This window comes from Lepidochelys kempii, chromosome 17 (assembly GCF_965140285.1).
Source record: "Lepidochelys kempii isolate rLepKem1 chromosome 17, rLepKem1.hap1, whole genome shotgun sequence".
Lineage (NCBI taxonomy): Eukaryota > Metazoa > Chordata > Testudines > Cheloniidae > Lepidochelys > Lepidochelys kempii.
In genome coordinates, this window is record NC_136396.1 from 19387801 (window position 1) to 19406178 (window position 18378).

Below are 18378 nucleotides of genomic sequence, written 5' to 3' on the forward strand. Positions count from 1 at the left end.
ACTGCAGCTGGACGGCCAGGTTAGCTTCCACTCCTCACCCATTCAGATGGGGATAGCTCGGACGAGCCTTGATTGGCACTTTCCCAGGCGGTTGCTCCGAGGCGGAGCTAGGAGGCAGCAGAGTACATGCTCCCCTCCTCAGTAGCTGGGCACACAGCTGTTCTTCCCAGCGTTGATCAAACCGTCTGGAGCTCCTGTTCGGCTGGTAAAGGCGAACCACAGCAGCTCCTCCGTGCCAGCGGGGGGGTGGGGGCTCTTCTGCGACCCAGTGCGCGTCGCTAGCAGGTGTTAGGACAGGAGCTGGGGGAATAACTGATTTTGTGATTCGCTGGCCCGTCTGGAGAAAAATGATCTCAGGGGGGCTTGACAATAAACTTTTTTGAAATTTTCAGCAAACTGAAAAGTGTGTGTGTGTGTGAATAGTTTGCGGTCAAATTACACTGAATTGTTTTAATGTTCAGCTTTTTTTTTTTTTTTTTTTTGCATTTTTTAATAAAATTGAAGGAAAGAGGGCAGGAAAAAGTGCTTTTGAATCACAATGTGGTTCTTCAAAAATGTCGGAAGAGGGAGTCTTTTTTGGTTTGTTTTCCCTGAGCTGAGCAACTCAGCCAAACCAAGGCGAATTTGCCAAACGTTTTGGAGTCACTGAATCTGCATTTTTATTTATTTATTTTTTTCCCTGGGGAAAAAAAGACCGATGATAAATTTCATGGAGCTGCTGCAGCAAAAACATACCCGCAGCAGCCAGTCTCGGAGCCTGGGTCTACAGACTTGGGCTCGCACAGCTCATGCTATGGTGCTAGAAACAGCTGTGTAGTTGTTCCTATTCAGACTGGAGCTCGGGATATGATACCCGGGGGGTTGGGTCCCAGATCCCCAGCTCCAGCCTGAGCAGGGAGGTCTACATGGCAATTTTGAGCGCAGTATCCATGACCTGACTGTGGCCAGGCAGAGGGATGGATTATGGCACACCAGGAGTGGATGCGAGTTCAGGAGCTGCTCTACGGTAGGTATACTCAGGTTCGGTACGTACCAGGAGAGGAGATAGCCCAAGGAATCATAGACTATCAGGGTTGGAAGGGACCTCAGGAGGTCATCTAGTCCAACCCCCTGCTCAAAGCAGGACCAATCCCCAACTAAATCATCCCAGCCATGGTTTGCATGGTTTCTGTGCTCTGTTCATAATTCCATTGTGGTTCCTCCCACCTCAGCTAGCTAACCCACATTTTAGAGCTGTGTGAAAGGGTCATGGACTTTACACCAAGTCTTAATCACATTTAGATATGTACCCCTTTCTAGTCACTTTTTTGTGCACATTCAGGAACAGAAAATATCACAGTTTCTTTTCTACTTTATACAGGTTCTTCTATCACGCTCATCACTGTAGTCTCTGAGTGCCAGTTACAGATTTGCTCTCATATCAATCACAATGTACCAAATAATGAAACCAAACTTCTCTCCCATGCCAATATTACAGCACATTTGTCCTTACCGAGCATTTTCCACTCTTTGGATCCCGCAAAGATCTAAGCCATCTTCAGTAAAGTCAAGATGCTGTGGGGAAGTGATGCTGGTGAATCAGTAGGAAGCACCCCTCCTATTGAATGAACACCTGGCCCCACCAAAATCCTTTCTCGTTGACTACATGTCCCCCTCCGCGTCGGGGCTGGACTGATACCCCGGTGGTGGTGATAGAGGGTCTCTCTTTCAGATGAGATGAGAAGCTGGTGCTTGTGCTCACCAAGGAGCAACTGCCACTTTCCACCCGAGTCGGCGCTTAACCCAAGTGCCAAATTCCAGGGATTCCTCCCAACTCCTCAGTGCTTTCCAGGGGATAACTTCTCTCCTGTTCTGTTGTGGTTTAGAGGCTGCCACCTTCTGCCCCAGAGGTAGCTGCCTCTCAGCTGTGGGCGAAGTGCTCTGTGCATATAGACAGACAGAGAGCTTGTAAAGACTGTTGACTTCGTTGTGCTTTTTAAAAATGGTACCAAGTAAATAATAATACTTAGCTTTTTACAGCACTTTTCATCAGTAGATCTTAAAGCTCTTTACCAAGGAGTTCAGGATCATCGTCTCCCTTGTAGAAATGGGAAACTGAGGCACAGTGACTTGGCCAAGGTCACCCAACAGGCGAGAGGTGGGAATAGAACCCAGGTCTCCTGTATCTCAGGCCTTTGGCCACTCGGCCCCATGGCTGTCCCCCTTCATTTTTATAAAACAGGCTGTTAGTAGTGTGACCATGTTGGGGAAAAAAGCGTGACAGCTATAAAAGGGTCTTTCTGTCTGAAAGCTGGTAACTCTCAAGTGTGAGCCAGAAGAACAGTTTTGTTTCATTTAACCTGCTAATGATAGTCCTTGGCACTTCTCCATCGCCTTTTGTCTAAAGATCTCCCTACACCAACATTAGGAAACTGACTCCCAGCACCCCTGGACGGCATTGTATCCTAGTGGTTAAAGCACATGGCTAGGAATCAGGAGAGCTGTGTTCTATCTCTGAGACGCTGACTCGCAGCATGGCAGTGGGCAACTCACAGCCCTTGCTCTGTGCCTCAGTTTCCCCATTGCTAAAATAGTGAAGATAACAAAGATCTGTCTTTTTGTGGGAGTTTTTCTTTTTAAACCAACTGCTTTCTCTCCCCTTTCCCCTCTCCCAGACCTCAGATCTGTGTGGAAAAGGGAAGAGACAGGTAAGCGGAAACTTCATGTGCTCAGATGTTTGGAGACTTAACTCCTCTCAGTTGTCTTAGGCAGGAGCGGTCAAAGCACAGATCATGGAGTTCAGTATTGCAGCAGTCTGTGACCAGCCTCGCTAGGGGGAGAAATTCACCCCTACACGCACAGGCCTAGCTCAATGCCTTTGCATCAGTCCTTCGGACCCGCTATTTTTAGGGCTTGAGTGATGCACAGGGGTTTGTGCCGGGTCTCTGCGTGGGGGTGAATTTCATCCTGCTCTGAATAATCAAGCAAGCTCCAGTGGCTGGGATAACCCCTTGGCCCTGACAATTTCACCAACTGCTAGTTGCTTGCTCAGTTCCCCCAACTGCTTCCTCGTTCCACGGACCTCCAGGGTCCAGATGCCACCAAAGCAAAGATGGTTCTGCGAATGCAGTCGAATTTGCTAGCGCAAAGAGAGCTGCATGGAACAACAAAACAAAACTCCCCTTAGGTAGAAGCCTCTGAGAAGTCATGTGGACTTGAGTGTGATGAGTGAACTGTGGCCAGTAAGCTAACAAGGACTCCAGAACTGTTTCCCCTTTAATCTGTGACAAACCACAGACCTCAACAGCGGTAACAAAGATCCCGAGGGGCAAATTCTGTCCTCAGTAACTCGTTTGCACCCCTGTTACTGTGCATGGAAGGGAACACCCTATAAACTGAGAAGAGTGAAAGGCCCTGCTGGGACTGGGATGTGTGTTATACCTGATGCTTAATGTACTAAGTCATCCCTCTTAGCACTCATGCTGCTTGGTAAGATGATATGGGTCAGTTCTGATATCCCTTATCCAGTAACCCTTTCCTATCTGTGTTCTCCTGGCACACCAACGATGCTTGATCCTTTTCCTTCTCCATTTCAGGCAACGCCTCTGATTCTGCTCCATTGTCATTCCCAGGTGAGATCTTATTAGAACTGCTTTTGGACGAAGAGTTTTGGACCCGAAAAATGGGGAATATATTGGCGGTGGGGCGGGGGAATGGTGATGAGATTTTGAGTTTTTGCTTTGAAAAAACCAAATGGGTTTAAAAGGAAAATTTGGACGAAACTTTTTGTGGAGGCAAAATAACTTTTTCCTGACCGGCTCTACTTATTACTGGAAGCAATAGGGGAATTTTGCAGCTCCCTGGCCTTGTTCTGTGCCATCTCTGATGGGCAGTGCCATAGAAGTGGGTGTCCACGGCTCTAGTGAGTGACTGACTTATTCGGCAAGGCATTTATACAGACGCGTGTTCTATTTCTAATTATTTGAGAGATCATTTATGTGTGGCTGATTTCAGTCTAGGAATTATCCATGGATTGGTTTGCTGTGAGTATTAGCAATTTGTTACCTGCTCCAGGTGACAGGTCACCCACGTCACATGATACCGTTTCTCTTCTCTCATTGGACGATTCCCTAACCCAGCAAGAGCTTTCAAGATGGCCGAGTGAATGTGTCTGGTGCAGAGATGTATTCCTGACCCTTTGCTTCCCACAAACAAATAGAAACCCACTCACCAGAATCAAAGCAAATGCCAGCAAGACAGCAGCCTACTACTGGTATCAACTAATGGAGCTACTCCTTTTGCTTAAGTGGTAGCAGTCTGGGATTTGGTGCAGAAGGTCATAGGTTCAAACCCTGCTGATGACCCCTGGTGAGGGTCGTGGTGCATTCATTACCTAATTAGGGCTAGCCCGTTGCCTGGTTACTCATCTCACTGTGACCTTCCTCCTCGCAGAGGTGCGGCTGGTCAATGGGCGCAACCAGTGCCAGGGGCGCGTGGAGATCCTCTACAACGGCTCGTGGGGCACGGTGTGTGACGACGACTGGGACCTCGTGGACGCCAACGTGGTGTGCCACCAGCTGGGCTGCGGCCATGCCCTCGCCATGCCAGCCACCTTGACCTTTGGCCACGGGAGGGGGCCCATCTTCCTGGACAACGTGGACTGCCAAGGCGGGGAGGTGGCCCTGAGCGAGTGTGGGAGCCGCGGCTGGGGAATCCACAACTGTTACCACTATGAGGATGTGGCTGTCACGTGTAACGGTAAAAAGGTTTGGTTCCATCCTACGGCGGGGGCGGGGGCAGCGATGGGGTTACGCGACTGATGCCTCACCACAGAAGATCCGGACTGGAAGGGACCTCAGGAGGTCACCGAGTCCCACCCCCTGCTCAAAGCAGGACCAGTCCCCAACTAAATCATCCCAGCCAGGGCTTTGTCAGGCCGGGCCTTAAAAACCTCTAAGGAAGGAGATTCCAGACCCACCAGGCAGGGCCCAGCAGCCCCCTTGTCTCATGTCCCTCTTGTGATGGACTAATGGGACTTCTGGTCGGAGGTCACCGTGGCTTCCTCGCCAGGGCCCCCGTGCCCGGCGCTGGGCTCTCGGAGGAGACGGTGCTGCAGGGCTGGGCTGCTGGGGCTCAGAGTCTGGGCCCATCACTAGGGATGGGCCAGCTGCTTGCACCCGCATCTACCAACCACCTGAGCTAGGGACCGGAACTGAGCAGCACCAGGGCCTGGCTTTCCCTTTCTGCCCTACCCTTTGCTCTCACTCTGTCCTGGCCCATGGCTCCCCATTCCCATCTGCCATCTCTGTGACCCCCCCTTAGGGTAGGTCTGTACTGCAGTCAGAGGCAACTGCGGAGCGTGGAGATGTACCTGCACTCGTTTGGATCTAGCTGGCTGCAGGAACCATAGCAGTGTCAGCCGCCCCTTCGAGGACGCACCCTGGGTCTCGGGCAGCCTTGTCCGTCTGTGCTGGAGCAGCTTCGCGGCGAGCGTTAGTGGCTCGAGCTAGATCAAAGCTAGCTCCGCACTGTCTGCGCTGTTCTCGGTGGTAGCAGAGGACAGAACAAGGAGTGATGGTTTCAAGTTGCAGTGGGGGAGGTTTAGGTTGGATATTAGGAAACACTTTTTCACTAGGAGGGTGGTGAAGCACTGGAATGCGTTACCTAGGGAGGGGGTGGAATCTCCTTCCTTTGAGGTTTTTAAGGTCAGGCTTGACAAAGCCCTGGCTGGGATGATTTAGTCGGGGATCGGTCCTGCTTTGAGCAGGGGGTTGGACTAGATGACCTCCTGAGGTCCCTTCCAACCCTGATATTCTCTGATCCTATGATACACTGCAGTCGGGACAGTGCGTGTAGATCTACCCAAGCTAGCTCTGACTGAAAGGATCACAGACCCAGTAAGGTCTAGTTTTTCTCTGCGGGGCCTGGTTTTTTATTCCCAATCACTCACAGAACAGGGGCTCCCCTCTCAGACCTAGTCAGGGTGATGGGGGCAGATGCCTGGAGCTGGGCCAGATTTGCAGACAGATGCCGGCCTAGGCCTAGCAGAAAGACAGTGGATTTGTGGCTAATCCACTCCTAAGAGGCTGGGGATCAACAGGAAGGAGCCAGGGACTGATTGATTAGGGAAGGTGTCCAGCCTTGACTGGAGAAAGGGGGCTGACCTGGAGGGGAAGGGGTGATGAGTCTCAGTATGCAGCTGTGAAGGGGAGTGGGAGGAGCTGGTCCGGGAAGCGAGCTCAGGCCAGCTTTTGGGGAGGAGATCTCTGGAGGAGGTTCTGGCGGTTTGATCCTGCTGCTGAGTCTCCAGGCTAAAACTGCTCTGCTCAGGCCGTTGGAGGTTTGTCCATCGCTGTTCATAGCCGGGATGCTGACGAGAGGGAGGCAGAGGCCTGGCGCCGTGTGAAAGAATTCCCGGGGTGCGCTGGGAGGGGGGTCCCAGTGGGCAGGGCCGGCTTTTGACCCAGAGCAATATGTTACCCTGCTGGCTGGTGAATGCAGTGATGGGGTGACGTTGCCCTGTCCGGAGCTCCTCCCTCGTGCCCAGACTGAGCTCAGAGACACAGATGTGAGTCTGCTAATAACGAGTAACCAGCCCTCCAGCTAGCCTGGCCTGCAAGGAAAAACTGACCCTTCCCTCTAGCACTCAGCATCCCACACGGGTCTGAACAGCACTTAGCCCCTCTGCATCGCTTTGCAAACAGGGACCAATCCCCAGCAGCAGGATTGAGTGTCATTGTCCTCAGTTTCCCTCGGGGCAATGCGAGGCAGAGAGGTGAGGTGACTCCCTCAAGAGTGATCTGGGTCAGAGCCAGGATTAGAATTTGGGTTCTTTGCTCAGCGTTGCCGGCTCTTGCAGGTTAATCGTGAGTCTCCTGATATTTGCCAGTTTTCTAGCCGGTGCGTCTGTGTGGGTGACCATCGCTACCCTCCCCTGGGCTCTGGATGCTGGGGCTGCGTATCCAGCGGGTGTATTTATTACAGGACGCGTGGGAAAGGAAAATTAGTAAAGCCACACTGACGCCCAGCCTGCCTCTGGCTCTCTTTTCAGAGCTCTCCCCAACCCAGGCAAGCAAAGGACCAGCGACCAGAACCACCGCAGCCATGCTGCCGAACGGGAAGAGTAAGCACGTCGGAGATTGGCTTCTCACTCATCAGATTCCCTCCCTGCCTCCTACTCACCCTTCGAAGCCCTTATTGGCTGGCGTCTTTCCGCCAGAGGCCAGGCCAGGCCACGCAAGCAGTGCATGCAGACTCTCCCCATACCTCACCCCCAGGCTTGGGCCAGCTCCCCCCCGGAGAGCAGAAGAGACGGATGAGACCAAGGCCAAGGATGACCCCAGTGGGTTATTGAGGTCCCTACATTGCAGCGGTGCTGCTCAGAGCAGTGGCTGTAGAGAGCAGGTCTCCCAGTTTGGGGACGGGACGTCCCAACTCCATGGGCTGCTTTTGCTGCCACATGCAAACTCATGTCTGGCTTGCTGCTCCCCTCCCCTGCACGGCCTGCTCCCGTCACGTGCAAACTCACGTCTGGCTTGCTGCTCCCCATCCCTGCACGGCCTGCTCCCGTCACGTGCAAACTCACGTCTGGCTTGCTGCTCCCCATCCCTGCACGGCCTGCTCCCGTCACTCCCGCGGGATCCCGCTCGGTGCTCTGCCCGCCCCGGGGAGAGCCCTGACGCTAACCCCGGCTGCCCTTGTGCAGGCGACGGCAGCATCCGGCTGGTGAGCGGCGCCGACCCCTGCCGGGGCCGGGTGGAGATATTCTACCGAGGGACCTGGGGCACGGTGTGCGACGACGACTGGGGCATGAGCGATGCCAGCGTGGTGTGCAGGCAGGTGGGCTGCGGCCGCGCAGTGGCGCACAAGAGCAATGCCTACTTCGGCTACGGCACGGGGCACATCCTGCTGGACAACGTGAACTGCGAGGGCAGCGAGCCCCGCCTCGCGGCCTGCTACAGCCTGGGCTGGGGGATCCACAACTGCGGGCACCACGAGGACGCGGGGGTCATCTGCACAGGTAAGGGAGCAAAGCCTCGTGGGAACGGCTGCCATCTTGGCTGACCCGCCGGGGATGGAACCGAGGCGCAAGCCGCGGCCCGTGTGGATTGGGTGCAGAGGGGGCCAGGCTGATTGGAGGATTACCGTCCTCCCCCATCCAGAGGTAGCTCAACACAAGCGTCTGAGCCATGGCAGTGCGAGCCCTGGGTAAGCCTTGACCGATGCGATGGCTGCCTCCTTGGCCAGCATCGAGTCCAGCCCTCCAGAGCAGAATGCCTGAGTCTCTACAGGTAGATCCAGGCCCATGGGGGGAAGCCGACATGGCTGCAGTAAATCGGATATGGAGAGGAGTGAGTAGCACACACCACGCCATGGGTTACATCCCCAGTCACTGCTGCTGCTCAGGGCTGTGCTAAACAATCCTACTCTGCTTCCCACAATCATGACGCATTGGAGCAAAATTTTGCCGGGACGTGTATTTTAACCGTGGCCTCCATTCGCACGGGCACGTGCATCAGCACCCCCAACGGTGTCTGTGCAAGCCGCTACTGGCGTGAAAACAAAAGCTGCCCCCTTCTCCACATTGCGCACACAGAGTTCTCTTTCCACAGCACCAGCTGCACCGGTCCCATTTGCAGGTGCAAAAAGGAGAGGGTGCGGATGAGATGGGTTGAACATTGATCCAGATCCAAACGTCCCCATAGATCAGGGATGCTGGTCCCCGGATGCTGGTTTGGAACCATTTTGCAGCGTGTGCAGAAAGCTAACGCATCCAGGCAGTGGCAGCCCGAGCCCAGGGCCCCCCTCGAACACCCTGCCAGCAGCCCCCTGTGGTCTGTCCTGAGGGAGCTCCAGCCTCTGCGTTGACTTCAGCCCTGCCCCTAGGATGAGAGGTTGCTGAAGTAGCGTGCCCAATCCCTCTGCTGCCGGCTCGCACCACGCACAGCTCTGTTGTGAGCGCTACGGGCAGTCCACGTTCAGTGATGCGGCATTGTGCCAGGGGGGCCCTCTGTTATTAGTCGTAGTCTCTCTGCAGCTCTCTTTCCGCTCGGACCCACAGCCTCGCTTGGTCTGTCCAATCTTGATCAGAGAAACATTTCAAAGCCCCAGAACCCAGCAGTGAATCCATGCCGACGTCTTCAAACTCAATGTTCCCGTCACGCCCCTTTCTCCCTTGTAGACTGGAGGCTCCTGGGGGAAGGGGCTGTCCACAGGTGCCCATATCTGCACTAAACGCAGAGACGTGGGATCTAAATCCGATGATGCCAATCCAGGGGGAGGAGCAGTTTTGTGGCAAGCCTGGGACTGCAGGAAGTCGAATAGCCTTGGGAGCTGGGCAGAGAGGTGGCAAATGGAGATGAATGGGAAGGGTGCAGGGCTAGCCCTGGGGAGGATAGTCCTGGCAGCGGAAGGACTATTAGGCTGAATGGAACAGAACTACAAGTGACTAATGGGGGGTAGGGAGTCGGGATCATAACGCCAGAGAAGTTGGAGTCTGGTGTTACTCCTGGAGGAATTCTGCATCACTGCGCGTGCACAGAATTCATGTCCCCGCAGATTTCTTTGCTTCCATGCAGAAAAATGACTCCTGACAGAGAAGCAAAGGGAAGCCGCAAGAGCGGTCACACACTCCTCCCCGGCAGCGCAATCAGGTTGGTTCGGGTGCCTGGAGCAGCTGGTAGAGACATAAATCACCACCGAAGGGAGAGGGGGGCTCAGCAGTTGTGTGAGTGAGAGACACTCTCACTTGTTGTTGCAGCACGCTTGACGTGGAGGGGCAAGACTTCAGGGTGTTTCTGAGGAGGTAGGCATGGGGCAGGCTCTGTCCCCTCAGGCAGAGCAGAATGTAGCAGCCTGCCTGCTTAGTGAACTGTTCCCATTGTCTTTGTGAATTCTCCCAGGAGTATAAAACAGGTATAAAAGTTTTAAGGCTCCTTTACATTGCCAGAGGGGTGTAAAGGACAATGTGGCCTTATAAATGCTTATGGTGCTTTAGTGATTAGAACTGGTCTACATTTTTGGACTGAAAAAATTTCCTATCACAATGTGCTCCATTAACTGTCTGCTACTGACCTTTCTGGAGATGGTCAGTAGCCAGTATAAATTGTGAGTTTGATTTCCCAGCCCTCACTTGCTCTTCAGTTGCATATGATGTAACCCTGAGCATATGGCTGCATATATTTGTTGACTAATAACTAGAAATAAACTGTCAAACCGAGCTATGTTATTATTAGGCAAGGGGGCTTGAGGATTTCCTCCAATGCTCCCCACTCCCTTTCTCCATCCATTGTACTGTAGTTTAAATAAATTACTGCAAGAATTGAAACCAGAGTGATTATACTGCATTATTTTGACAAATAAAATATGCAGAATTTTAAAATATTGTGCACAGAATATTTTATTTTTTGGCGCAGAATTCCCCCAGGAGTACTGGTGTGTAGCAGCCACCGGAAAGGAAAGGAGATGTTGCCATAACATGACCCGGAGCCAGGGTGCTGATAACGCCCCCCTGTGCTGAGTCTAATGGCTCAGTCCCGAAACCAACCAGAGCTCTGCCACTGAAGGCAATGACAGCTGGCCAGTGAGGCTGCTTAGGGCTCCCATGGGTGGTTCTGATGACCAAGGATCAGGGACAAATGCAGAGAAGGGCGCAGGGGGTTGCAGGGCAGGAGGGTCCAACCAGGAGCAAACCTGCTCAGCCTTGCTGAAAATGGAGAGCTGAATGTATGCAGGGAAAAGGGGGGCAAATCTCTTGACAGTTGGACAGAGAGAAGGCTCAAGCCACAAAGCTCTGCAGGTGGGTTTGAACCCCAGACCACCCCAGGGAACCCAAATCACCCAGGCCCAACATTATTTTGACCCTCCTCAAAGGGAATGAAACGCAGATGGCTCTCCACAGTGAGCATGCCCTAAATGCACTGTTGGGACGGGCACGCCTGGAAGAGCTCCTTGTGGGCCTCCCCAAGGTGTCCCCTATTTAGCTAAGCCCAGATCTACACTACAGAGTTAGGTCCACACAAGGCAGATCTATGTCGGTGTCTACACTAAAATTTCACTCCTGCTGCTGTAACTCGCCCGCTACCCCAACTTAATAACTCCACCTCCCTGAGTGGTGTAGAGACAAGGTTGATGCAGTTGGTGCAAGTGCTCCTGGTGAGGCTGCGCACAACCAACACAAGGAGGAAAGTGTAGATGCACAAACGATGTAATTACTGCGGCGGCTGTATGGCAACGTAAGTTAGGTGACTTAATTTTGTAGTGTAAACGTGCCCTAAGTTACTTAAATGGCCCCCATTGCCCCAGGATCCGGTGGCCATATAATGTCTAATATACCCCAGAGCACCCTGGAGAGGCAGCGCAGGGCTGTTATCCCCATTACACAGATGGGAAACTAAGGCACAGAGAGGCTAAGTGACTTGCCCAAGGTCACACAGGGAGTCTGTGGCAGAGCAGGGACTTGAAAGTAGGGCTCACAAGGCCTAGGGGACTAGCCACTGGACCATCCTTCCTCATTACCTGCTAGGCTGAAACCCAGGAGATGGATAAAACACAATGGAGAGAGGCTGGGACTAGTCTGAGCAGCAATTTGCAAGGGAAAATGACTCTGGTTGCCTGCGATTTCCTGGCTCTGGTGGAAAGCAAGCTGCCTTGGTCAGGAAGTGGAGTGATTGGCTGTCAGCGGCTGGGCACTCAGCCATCCCCGGTCTCCCTTTCTCTTCCCCTCTTTCAATTATGTATCTCTGTTGATTACCATTTATAATGTTAATAATCCCCTTGAATTCCCTCATTATCGCAGCTAATGACTGGAGCTCTAAGTGCCATCACTTTCGCTTCCCAGCGATTAACTAACAAAGAGGCTGATGCGCGCAAAATGAGCAATTTTCTCAGGCTGTTCCTTTCTTGCCTATCTAGCCATTGTCCTGGAAGCCGGGGAGATGGAAATGCTGACCCGGAGAGCCTTGGTGGGACGGCTTGTACAGGGGTGGGGGCTGTTCTGAATGGGGGCAGCGGGTCCACAGAGTGGGTGAGGCCCAGCTGGGAGAACCAAACCTCTAGGGGAGATGCTAGTGATGGTTAGATTGGCGGCAAGGCAAGAGAGGGGGTCTTCGTCCTGGCCCGCTGGGTGGGGCGACACAGCTAGGCAGAATGGACTGGAGTGCTGTGGTGTGAGCGATGCACTGTACCTGGGCCTAGCCACCATCACTGCCAAGCTCGGTCAGGTGCTACAATATTAGAGATGCCAGGCATCTGGTTTTTGACCGGAACATCCAGTCAAAAAGGGACCCTGGCGGCTCCGGTCAGCACCGCTGGCTGGGTCGCAAAAAGACCAGTTGGCTGCAGCACCAGCGGGAAGCTGCCACCATGTCTCTGCAGCTCCTAAGCAGTGGGGCGGCCACGGGGACTCTGCGTGCTGCCCCCACCCCGAGCGCTGGCTCCGCAGCTTCCATTGACCGGGAACCGCAGCCAATGGGAGCTGCGGGGGTGGCATCTGCAGTCTGAGGCAGCGCGTGGAGCCACCTGGCCGCCCCTCCACCTAGGAGCTGGAGAGACATGCTGATAGCTTCCCGGGAGCTGCCTGAACTAAGCGCTGCCCGGAGCCCGCACCCCAAACCTCCTTACGCTCCCTAATCCTCTGCCCCAGCTCTGAGCCCTCTCCCACATTCTGATCCCCTTGGCCCCAGCCCAAAGCCTGCACTCTCAGCTGGAGCCCTCCTCCCCTTCCCCCGCACCTCAACTCCCTTCCCCCAGCCTGGAGCCCCCCTCCCTCCCCAACTGGGGATCTGGATAACGGGGCCTGACAGAATTCAACTTTTTCTTTTACAATATTGACTCATAATATTGATGTTTATTTTTACATTTGTATTTATGGAAATTTGCCCCAAACGATGGCTTTTAAGCATTTTTTTAAAAATTTGGATCCATCTGAATGCTCACGGTTGTGGGAAATTGCTGGGGTCGGCCAATAGGGGGGGCCGGATGATTGTTTAATGACAGAAGAGGTGGAGATTCCAAAGGTTAAAAGCTTTGTAACCGTTCGAACACAAATTGTCAATATCACAGGTCAAAATATACAAAGGAAATAGCCTTAAATCAAACTCTAGTAAGTCCTGAACTGGCATTTTTTGTACAGGTTGAATCTCTCTGGTCCGGCACCCTCGGGACCGGACCGGTGCCGAACCAGAGAATTTGCCGAACCACGGGAGGTCAGTGCAGAGTGTCAGCGGGCCTCCATAGGCGTGGGAAGTAGAGATGCAGGGAGTGCTGCAGCACCCCCAGGCTGTGCCCTCAGTGTGGCACCCCGCCTGGGGGCTTTGATGCCGGCCCCCGGTCCCAGCCGCCGGCCCCAGGTCCTCCCCCTCCCTCCCAGAGCTTGAACGGGCGAATCAGCTGTTTGCGTCACTCCGGAAGCGCTGGGAGGGAGGAGTCGGAGTCGGTAAACGCGGGGCCGCCAGTGCCGAGAGGCGCGGGGGGAGGGGGGCAGAGGGGGGAGCTTGGCGCCAGTGGATGCTCCGCACCCACTCATTCCCCACCCCGGGGTGCTCCAGCCCCAGAGCACCCACAGAGTCAGCGCCTATGCCGGACCACGGATCTTGCCGGACCAGGGAGTGCCGGATTAGAGAAGTTCAACCTGTACGTTCCCAGTCTGTAGGCTTTGATTATTATTGATGGAAATATTTGTGCAGCAGTGTGTGGGCATGTCCGGGGAAATGCAGGTTTATTGACGTTTACCGATAAAAATTAAATCCTTCCAATCCCTTGTATAACACACACTGATCCCAACCCGTGGGTTACCTAGGTGCATTTAGCAGGACACTACACTCCGAACACATGTTCCCAAGGCACCGGCCAGTGTCTGACCTAGGAGCTGCTGAGAGCAGCTGGAGGAGTGTAGAACGATGGACGCATGTCTCCGTTCTCTGGATGGGCTCCCTTCTGGCTGCCCATCCTCTTGAAATGACTCAGTGCAAACAAAGCTACGGCCGCTGGTCATGTGGCCTCTGGCCCTACCTGTGTCTCCGCAGGGCTGCGGATTTCAACGGTGGCACCATTCACCACCTCGGCTGGCTGGGACTACGGAGAGTCATTCACCGACAGTGCCACAGGTAAGGCCAACGCTGCCCGTTCCCGCATCTGGAGGCTCTCTGGATGGATGATGCGTGAGGAGACCTACAGGTCCAAGGCTAGTGCATTGATCAGAGCAGCTACCCCATAACATTGTCCTGGGGAGGACACAGCTGGGATCCAAACCAGCTCGCTATCCTTCCTGGTCCAGACACCCGTACAGGGGAAGCAGGGCTCAGATCCCCTGTCCAGGGCTTTCTCCTCCCCTTCTCCTTTGGAGTCATCAGTAGAGACGCTGGGTGACCTAGAGACACGGCTGGGCTGCCAAGAATTCAGCCCAGTCTGGAGTATTGCTCAGGTCATGCTGGGCTTCACTCGATCCACAGCACTGGGTGGGATCCTTCCTGGGGCCCAGCATCAGGATCACAGGAGCTGCAAACAAACGCCTCCAGATCCCTGAAAGCCTGCTAGTCGGGTGCTTGCTGCACAACATGCCATGATGTTGCTCTCCCCGGGGGCACTGTGCTCTGATTTTGTTGCTACAGGGGCATCCCGAGGTGGCTGTGTTGCCAGGGAATGAGGCGCTTGTGGGTGAAATTCACCAAGGTCCTGCTTCAACGCATAGGGTGATGCCTTGCAAAAAGAACTGCCCCCCATTGGGTCGAAAGGGGCCTGCTTCTCATGCTGGCCATCAGTCCAGCGGTGAATTTCACCCTTGTGCCTAGGAGTCCATCAGATCCTGTATCCTTTGGGCATGAGGTTCCATGGTGCATGCTGCTACCATTGGCGAGGGTGCTGCCCTTGTGCCCCGTCAACGGAGAACAGCCCGGGAGCAGGATTTCCCCTGAACTCCCACCCTCCTAATGCCGCTGCTTGTCCTTGCAGTCACGGATGCCAGAGATCAGCCCTCGCCGGAGACCGAAGTGATCACAGCGGCCCTTCTGGCCGTGGGCAAAAGAAGTAAGTGTGCGCGTTCCCCACAGGCGGGCGTTGGCTCCGGGCGGCCCAGGGTGCGTTCAGAGATTCCCCACAAAGCCAAGGCAGCCACACGGCACGCCTGCACTGGGCTGCCAAGGCTGGAATGAAAGCCCTGCGGTATTAACTCAGCCCCTGCCCAACCACAGGGAGCATGTTGGGCCAGTAGCCAGTAGAAACTACGAGTCCCAGCAATGCCATGCTCTATCTTGAGCCTAAACGGGAGCACGGTGTGCGGGGACCTGTCGTCTCCCTGGGCCCCACCTCGTATCAAAGATGAGGGCAGCTGCCGCAGAGCACTTTGAAGAGCCCCGGGCTGCACGGGGCACCTGACTGCATCCCTTCCCCACCGCCAGCATCAACCAGAATCTCTCAACTTTCTGGCCTTCCACGTCACCTTTGCTCTCCGGGTCTGGCCAACAGGTGCCAGCATTAGGCTGGCGAACGGGAACAGCAGCTGCCAGGGCCGGGTGGAGGTTCTGTACCGCGGCGCCTGGGGCACGGTGTGTGACGACGACTGGGATTTCACCAACGCCCAGGTGGTCTGCCGGCAGATGGGCTGCGGGGTGGCAGTTGCGGCCACCGTCCTGGGGTATTTTGGTTACGGCACTGGGCGGATCCTTCTGGACAATGTGGATTGCGCCGGCCGGGAGGCCGACCTGGCGAATTGCTTCCATCTGGGCTGGGGGCAGCACAACTGTGGGCACCATGAGGACGCCGGCGTCATCTGCAGAGGTGAGACACGCGTGCGTGCTCCACGCGGCACGCCTGCCCCGCCCCAAGCGGCACGCATGGCTCCAAGCTCCATCCTGTGCACCTCCCTCCAAAGCTAGCCAGATCTGGGACCGCCCCTGGGGAGGGAAGCTGGGCCTAGGTCATGCCACGAGCTGCCGGCATCAGCATGCCTCGGGGCGGAATTAATGGGTCCCAGGGAGTGCCATCCGAGTTCCTGCAGCCTCCCTGGGTGGGCCGTCTGAACTGGGAACCTGGATTCCAGCCGCTCGAGCGGGAGATGGGCCACACAGGGATCATATTTAGTCTGGGGCTTGGGGTTTAGTTCAGGTTGAAACTGGAATTGGAATCAGATGCTCTTGGTGGGAATCACATGAGACCCTGGGGGAATTTCAGACACGACCAGAAAGGCCCCTCCTGCTTCTGGATTCCCCCAGAACCGAAACCTTAGAGCCAGGTTCAGATGCAGGGATTCGAATCCAAGCTCCCAGAACTTCAGAGGGTTCAGGTCTGAGGTGCTAGTTTTGGCCCTGTCCCTGGGTTTGAAGCCGGTCCCTGGAGTGACACCCACTGGGGAATGGGATGCTATTGTTACACGTGACCGATAGATAAGGCCTTCAGCCTCCCCTGTGAATTTCAGTGCCTGCTTTCGGGGGACGTTTGCCCTTCCTCTGCTTCCTAAACGCACCACACGTCAGCAATCTGCAGTGCGTCTCCTCTCCCCGCCTAGCTGTCTGGGTCTACCTAGCTCCAGCCCAGCCACTCATGCTCCATGACATCCACCCCTGAGCTGGAGACCAGAGATGGCTGATCATTGTTCTTTTCATCCATCCTTCGCTGGAGCAGGTGTGGACGAGTCTGAAGACCATTTCAGAGAAGATGCTTTTGCCACCACGACCTCAGCCACAACTCGTCCCAAGGACGGTAGGTACCCCATGGGGCCAGCAGTGCCCCCCCAAACCATCTTCAGGCAGCCATAGGTCTCCTTCCAGAGAAACCCCCTCGGGTTTGACAGAGAAGCCAGAAATGAAGGCAGATGAGGGTTGGTCTAGATAATGCCTGGTCCAGGTGGGGATTGGACTAGAAGACCTCTCAAGGTCCCTTCCAGTCCTATGAGTTTGAGTCTATGACACCGCCCGTGGCGTTGGCTGAAACGTTGATCAGAAATGATACCGCAGCACAGGGGTAGCAGGCAGTGTACGGTTGACTCCCTCCCACGGCATCTGTCATCGGTGGATCTCAAAGCACCTTTACTGTAGCCTCTGTCTATCCCAGTGACATAGATGGGGTTAAGCTGAGTGACACTGGGTAACGTGGCATGGGCCACGCAGCCAGGCCGAGCCGGGAAGAGAACGCAGGCTTTCTTGTTTCTCAGTCAGATGCTTTGGTCCATGCTGCTCTGGGGTCCTGCGGCCTGCTCCCCTGTTCTGGACCCCGTGCTCTCTCGTCTCCACTGAATTGCTAATACGGAGGCACTCGTGCTGCTTCCACCGCTGGCCCCTTGCTCCCAGGGCAAAGTGAGCCACAGGAGGGGGAGTCTGGATTCGCGGGACCCTGTGTTGGCTCCCTCATTGGCTCTCTCCTCTGAGCACCTGCCTGTACTGGGGCAGCAGCTGCCTGCGTCCCGGGGCGCAGTGGGGGACCGCCAACTGTTCGCAGGTTCTAGGCTGGAAGCTGCTTTGAGTGCCTAGTGCCGGTGGCTCGGCTGGGTGGATTCACTCCCCGTCTTCCCAGGGGAATCAAGGAAAACAATTCATTCCTATTCGCCCCATTAAGGAGCAGTCGTGCGTCCGTCCTGCCGGGATCGGAGGGCTGCTGAGCGTCCCCAGGAGGAAGGCGGAGGGCAGCCGGTTGACGGGTGGGGTGCAGGGTTCTGATGGGCAGGGCCTCCGGCTGCCCCGGCTCCCCTCACCCTGTGCGGTCCCACCCCCCCGCAGGATCCCTGCGCCTGGTGAACGGCAGCCACCGCTGCGAGGGCCGCCTGGAGCTGTTCTACGTGTCCCAGTGGGGGACTGTGTGCGACGACGCCTGGGACCTCCGGGACGTCGCGGTGGTGTGCCGGCAGCTGGGCTGCGGGGGCGCCCGGGCTGCCTGGGGGGAGGCGCGCTACGGCCCAGGCACCGGCTACATTTTCCTCGACAACCTCAAGTGCAAAGGTGACGAGCCCTCCCTGCTGCACTGCTCCCACATCCGCTGGAACGTGCATAACTGCGACCACTCGGAAGATGCTGGTGCCCTCTGCGGGCTGCTATGACCGGCTCTGTGCCCACGGCCGCCCAGAGACGCCCGGGTGAGTCCGGGGGGGGGCGGGTCGATCCCCTTGCGTGTCCCCTACCGTGCCCCATAGAAGCCCAGGGCAGTAATGTGTCTATAGTCAGGGCAGACCGGGCCTTTGCTGATTAAAGGACAGTGGCCCGTCGTAGGAGGTGAGGGCAACCCCGGAGCTCAGACACCCGTCCCAACGAGAACGAGCCCGACTCTCCTGGTAGCGGAGCAGGAGTGCCCCCCCGGGAGCTGTTCAAAGGCCAGCAGCTCTACATCAAGCCTAAAGCGAAAAGAGCCACCTGGTCGTGGTGCCCCCGGCCTGTCGCTAAAGCTGGCTCAGCTTACTGGAGTGAGGCGCCAGGG

At 55.5% G+C, this 18378-nt stretch overlaps 1 protein-coding gene across 1 annotated transcript; it reads left to right on the forward strand.

The window, feature by feature from the left end:
• The first annotated feature begins 963 nt into the window (after positions 1-963).
• Positions 964-18004, forward strand: SSC4D (scavenger receptor cysteine rich family member with 4 domains). The gene is made up of 11 exons (XM_073316018.2): positions 964-1006; positions 2655-2687; positions 3576-3611; positions 4432-4737; positions 7031-7102; positions 7685-7999; positions 14004-14084; positions 14929-15003; positions 15442-15753; positions 16597-16674; positions 17688-18004. Exons 1-11 carry the CDS (start codon positions 964-966, stop codon positions 18002-18004), a joined length of 1668 nt encoding a protein of 555 aa, XP_073172119.2.
• The last annotated feature ends 374 nt before the right edge of the window (positions 18005-18378 follow it).

Coding starts and splice junctions, on each gene's coding strand:
- SSC4D (XM_073316018.2), top strand. CDS start 964: ATGGCACACCAGGAGTGGATGCGAGTTCAGGAGCTGCTCTACG. Junction 2,688..3,575: donor GTGGAAAAGGGAAGAGACAG/GTAAGCGGAAAC, acceptor TCTCCATTTCAG/GCAACGCCTCTGATTCTGCT. Junction 8,000..14,003: donor CGCGGGGGTCATCTGCACAG/GTAAGGGAGCAA, acceptor GTGTCTCCGCAG/GGCTGCGGATTTCAACGGTG.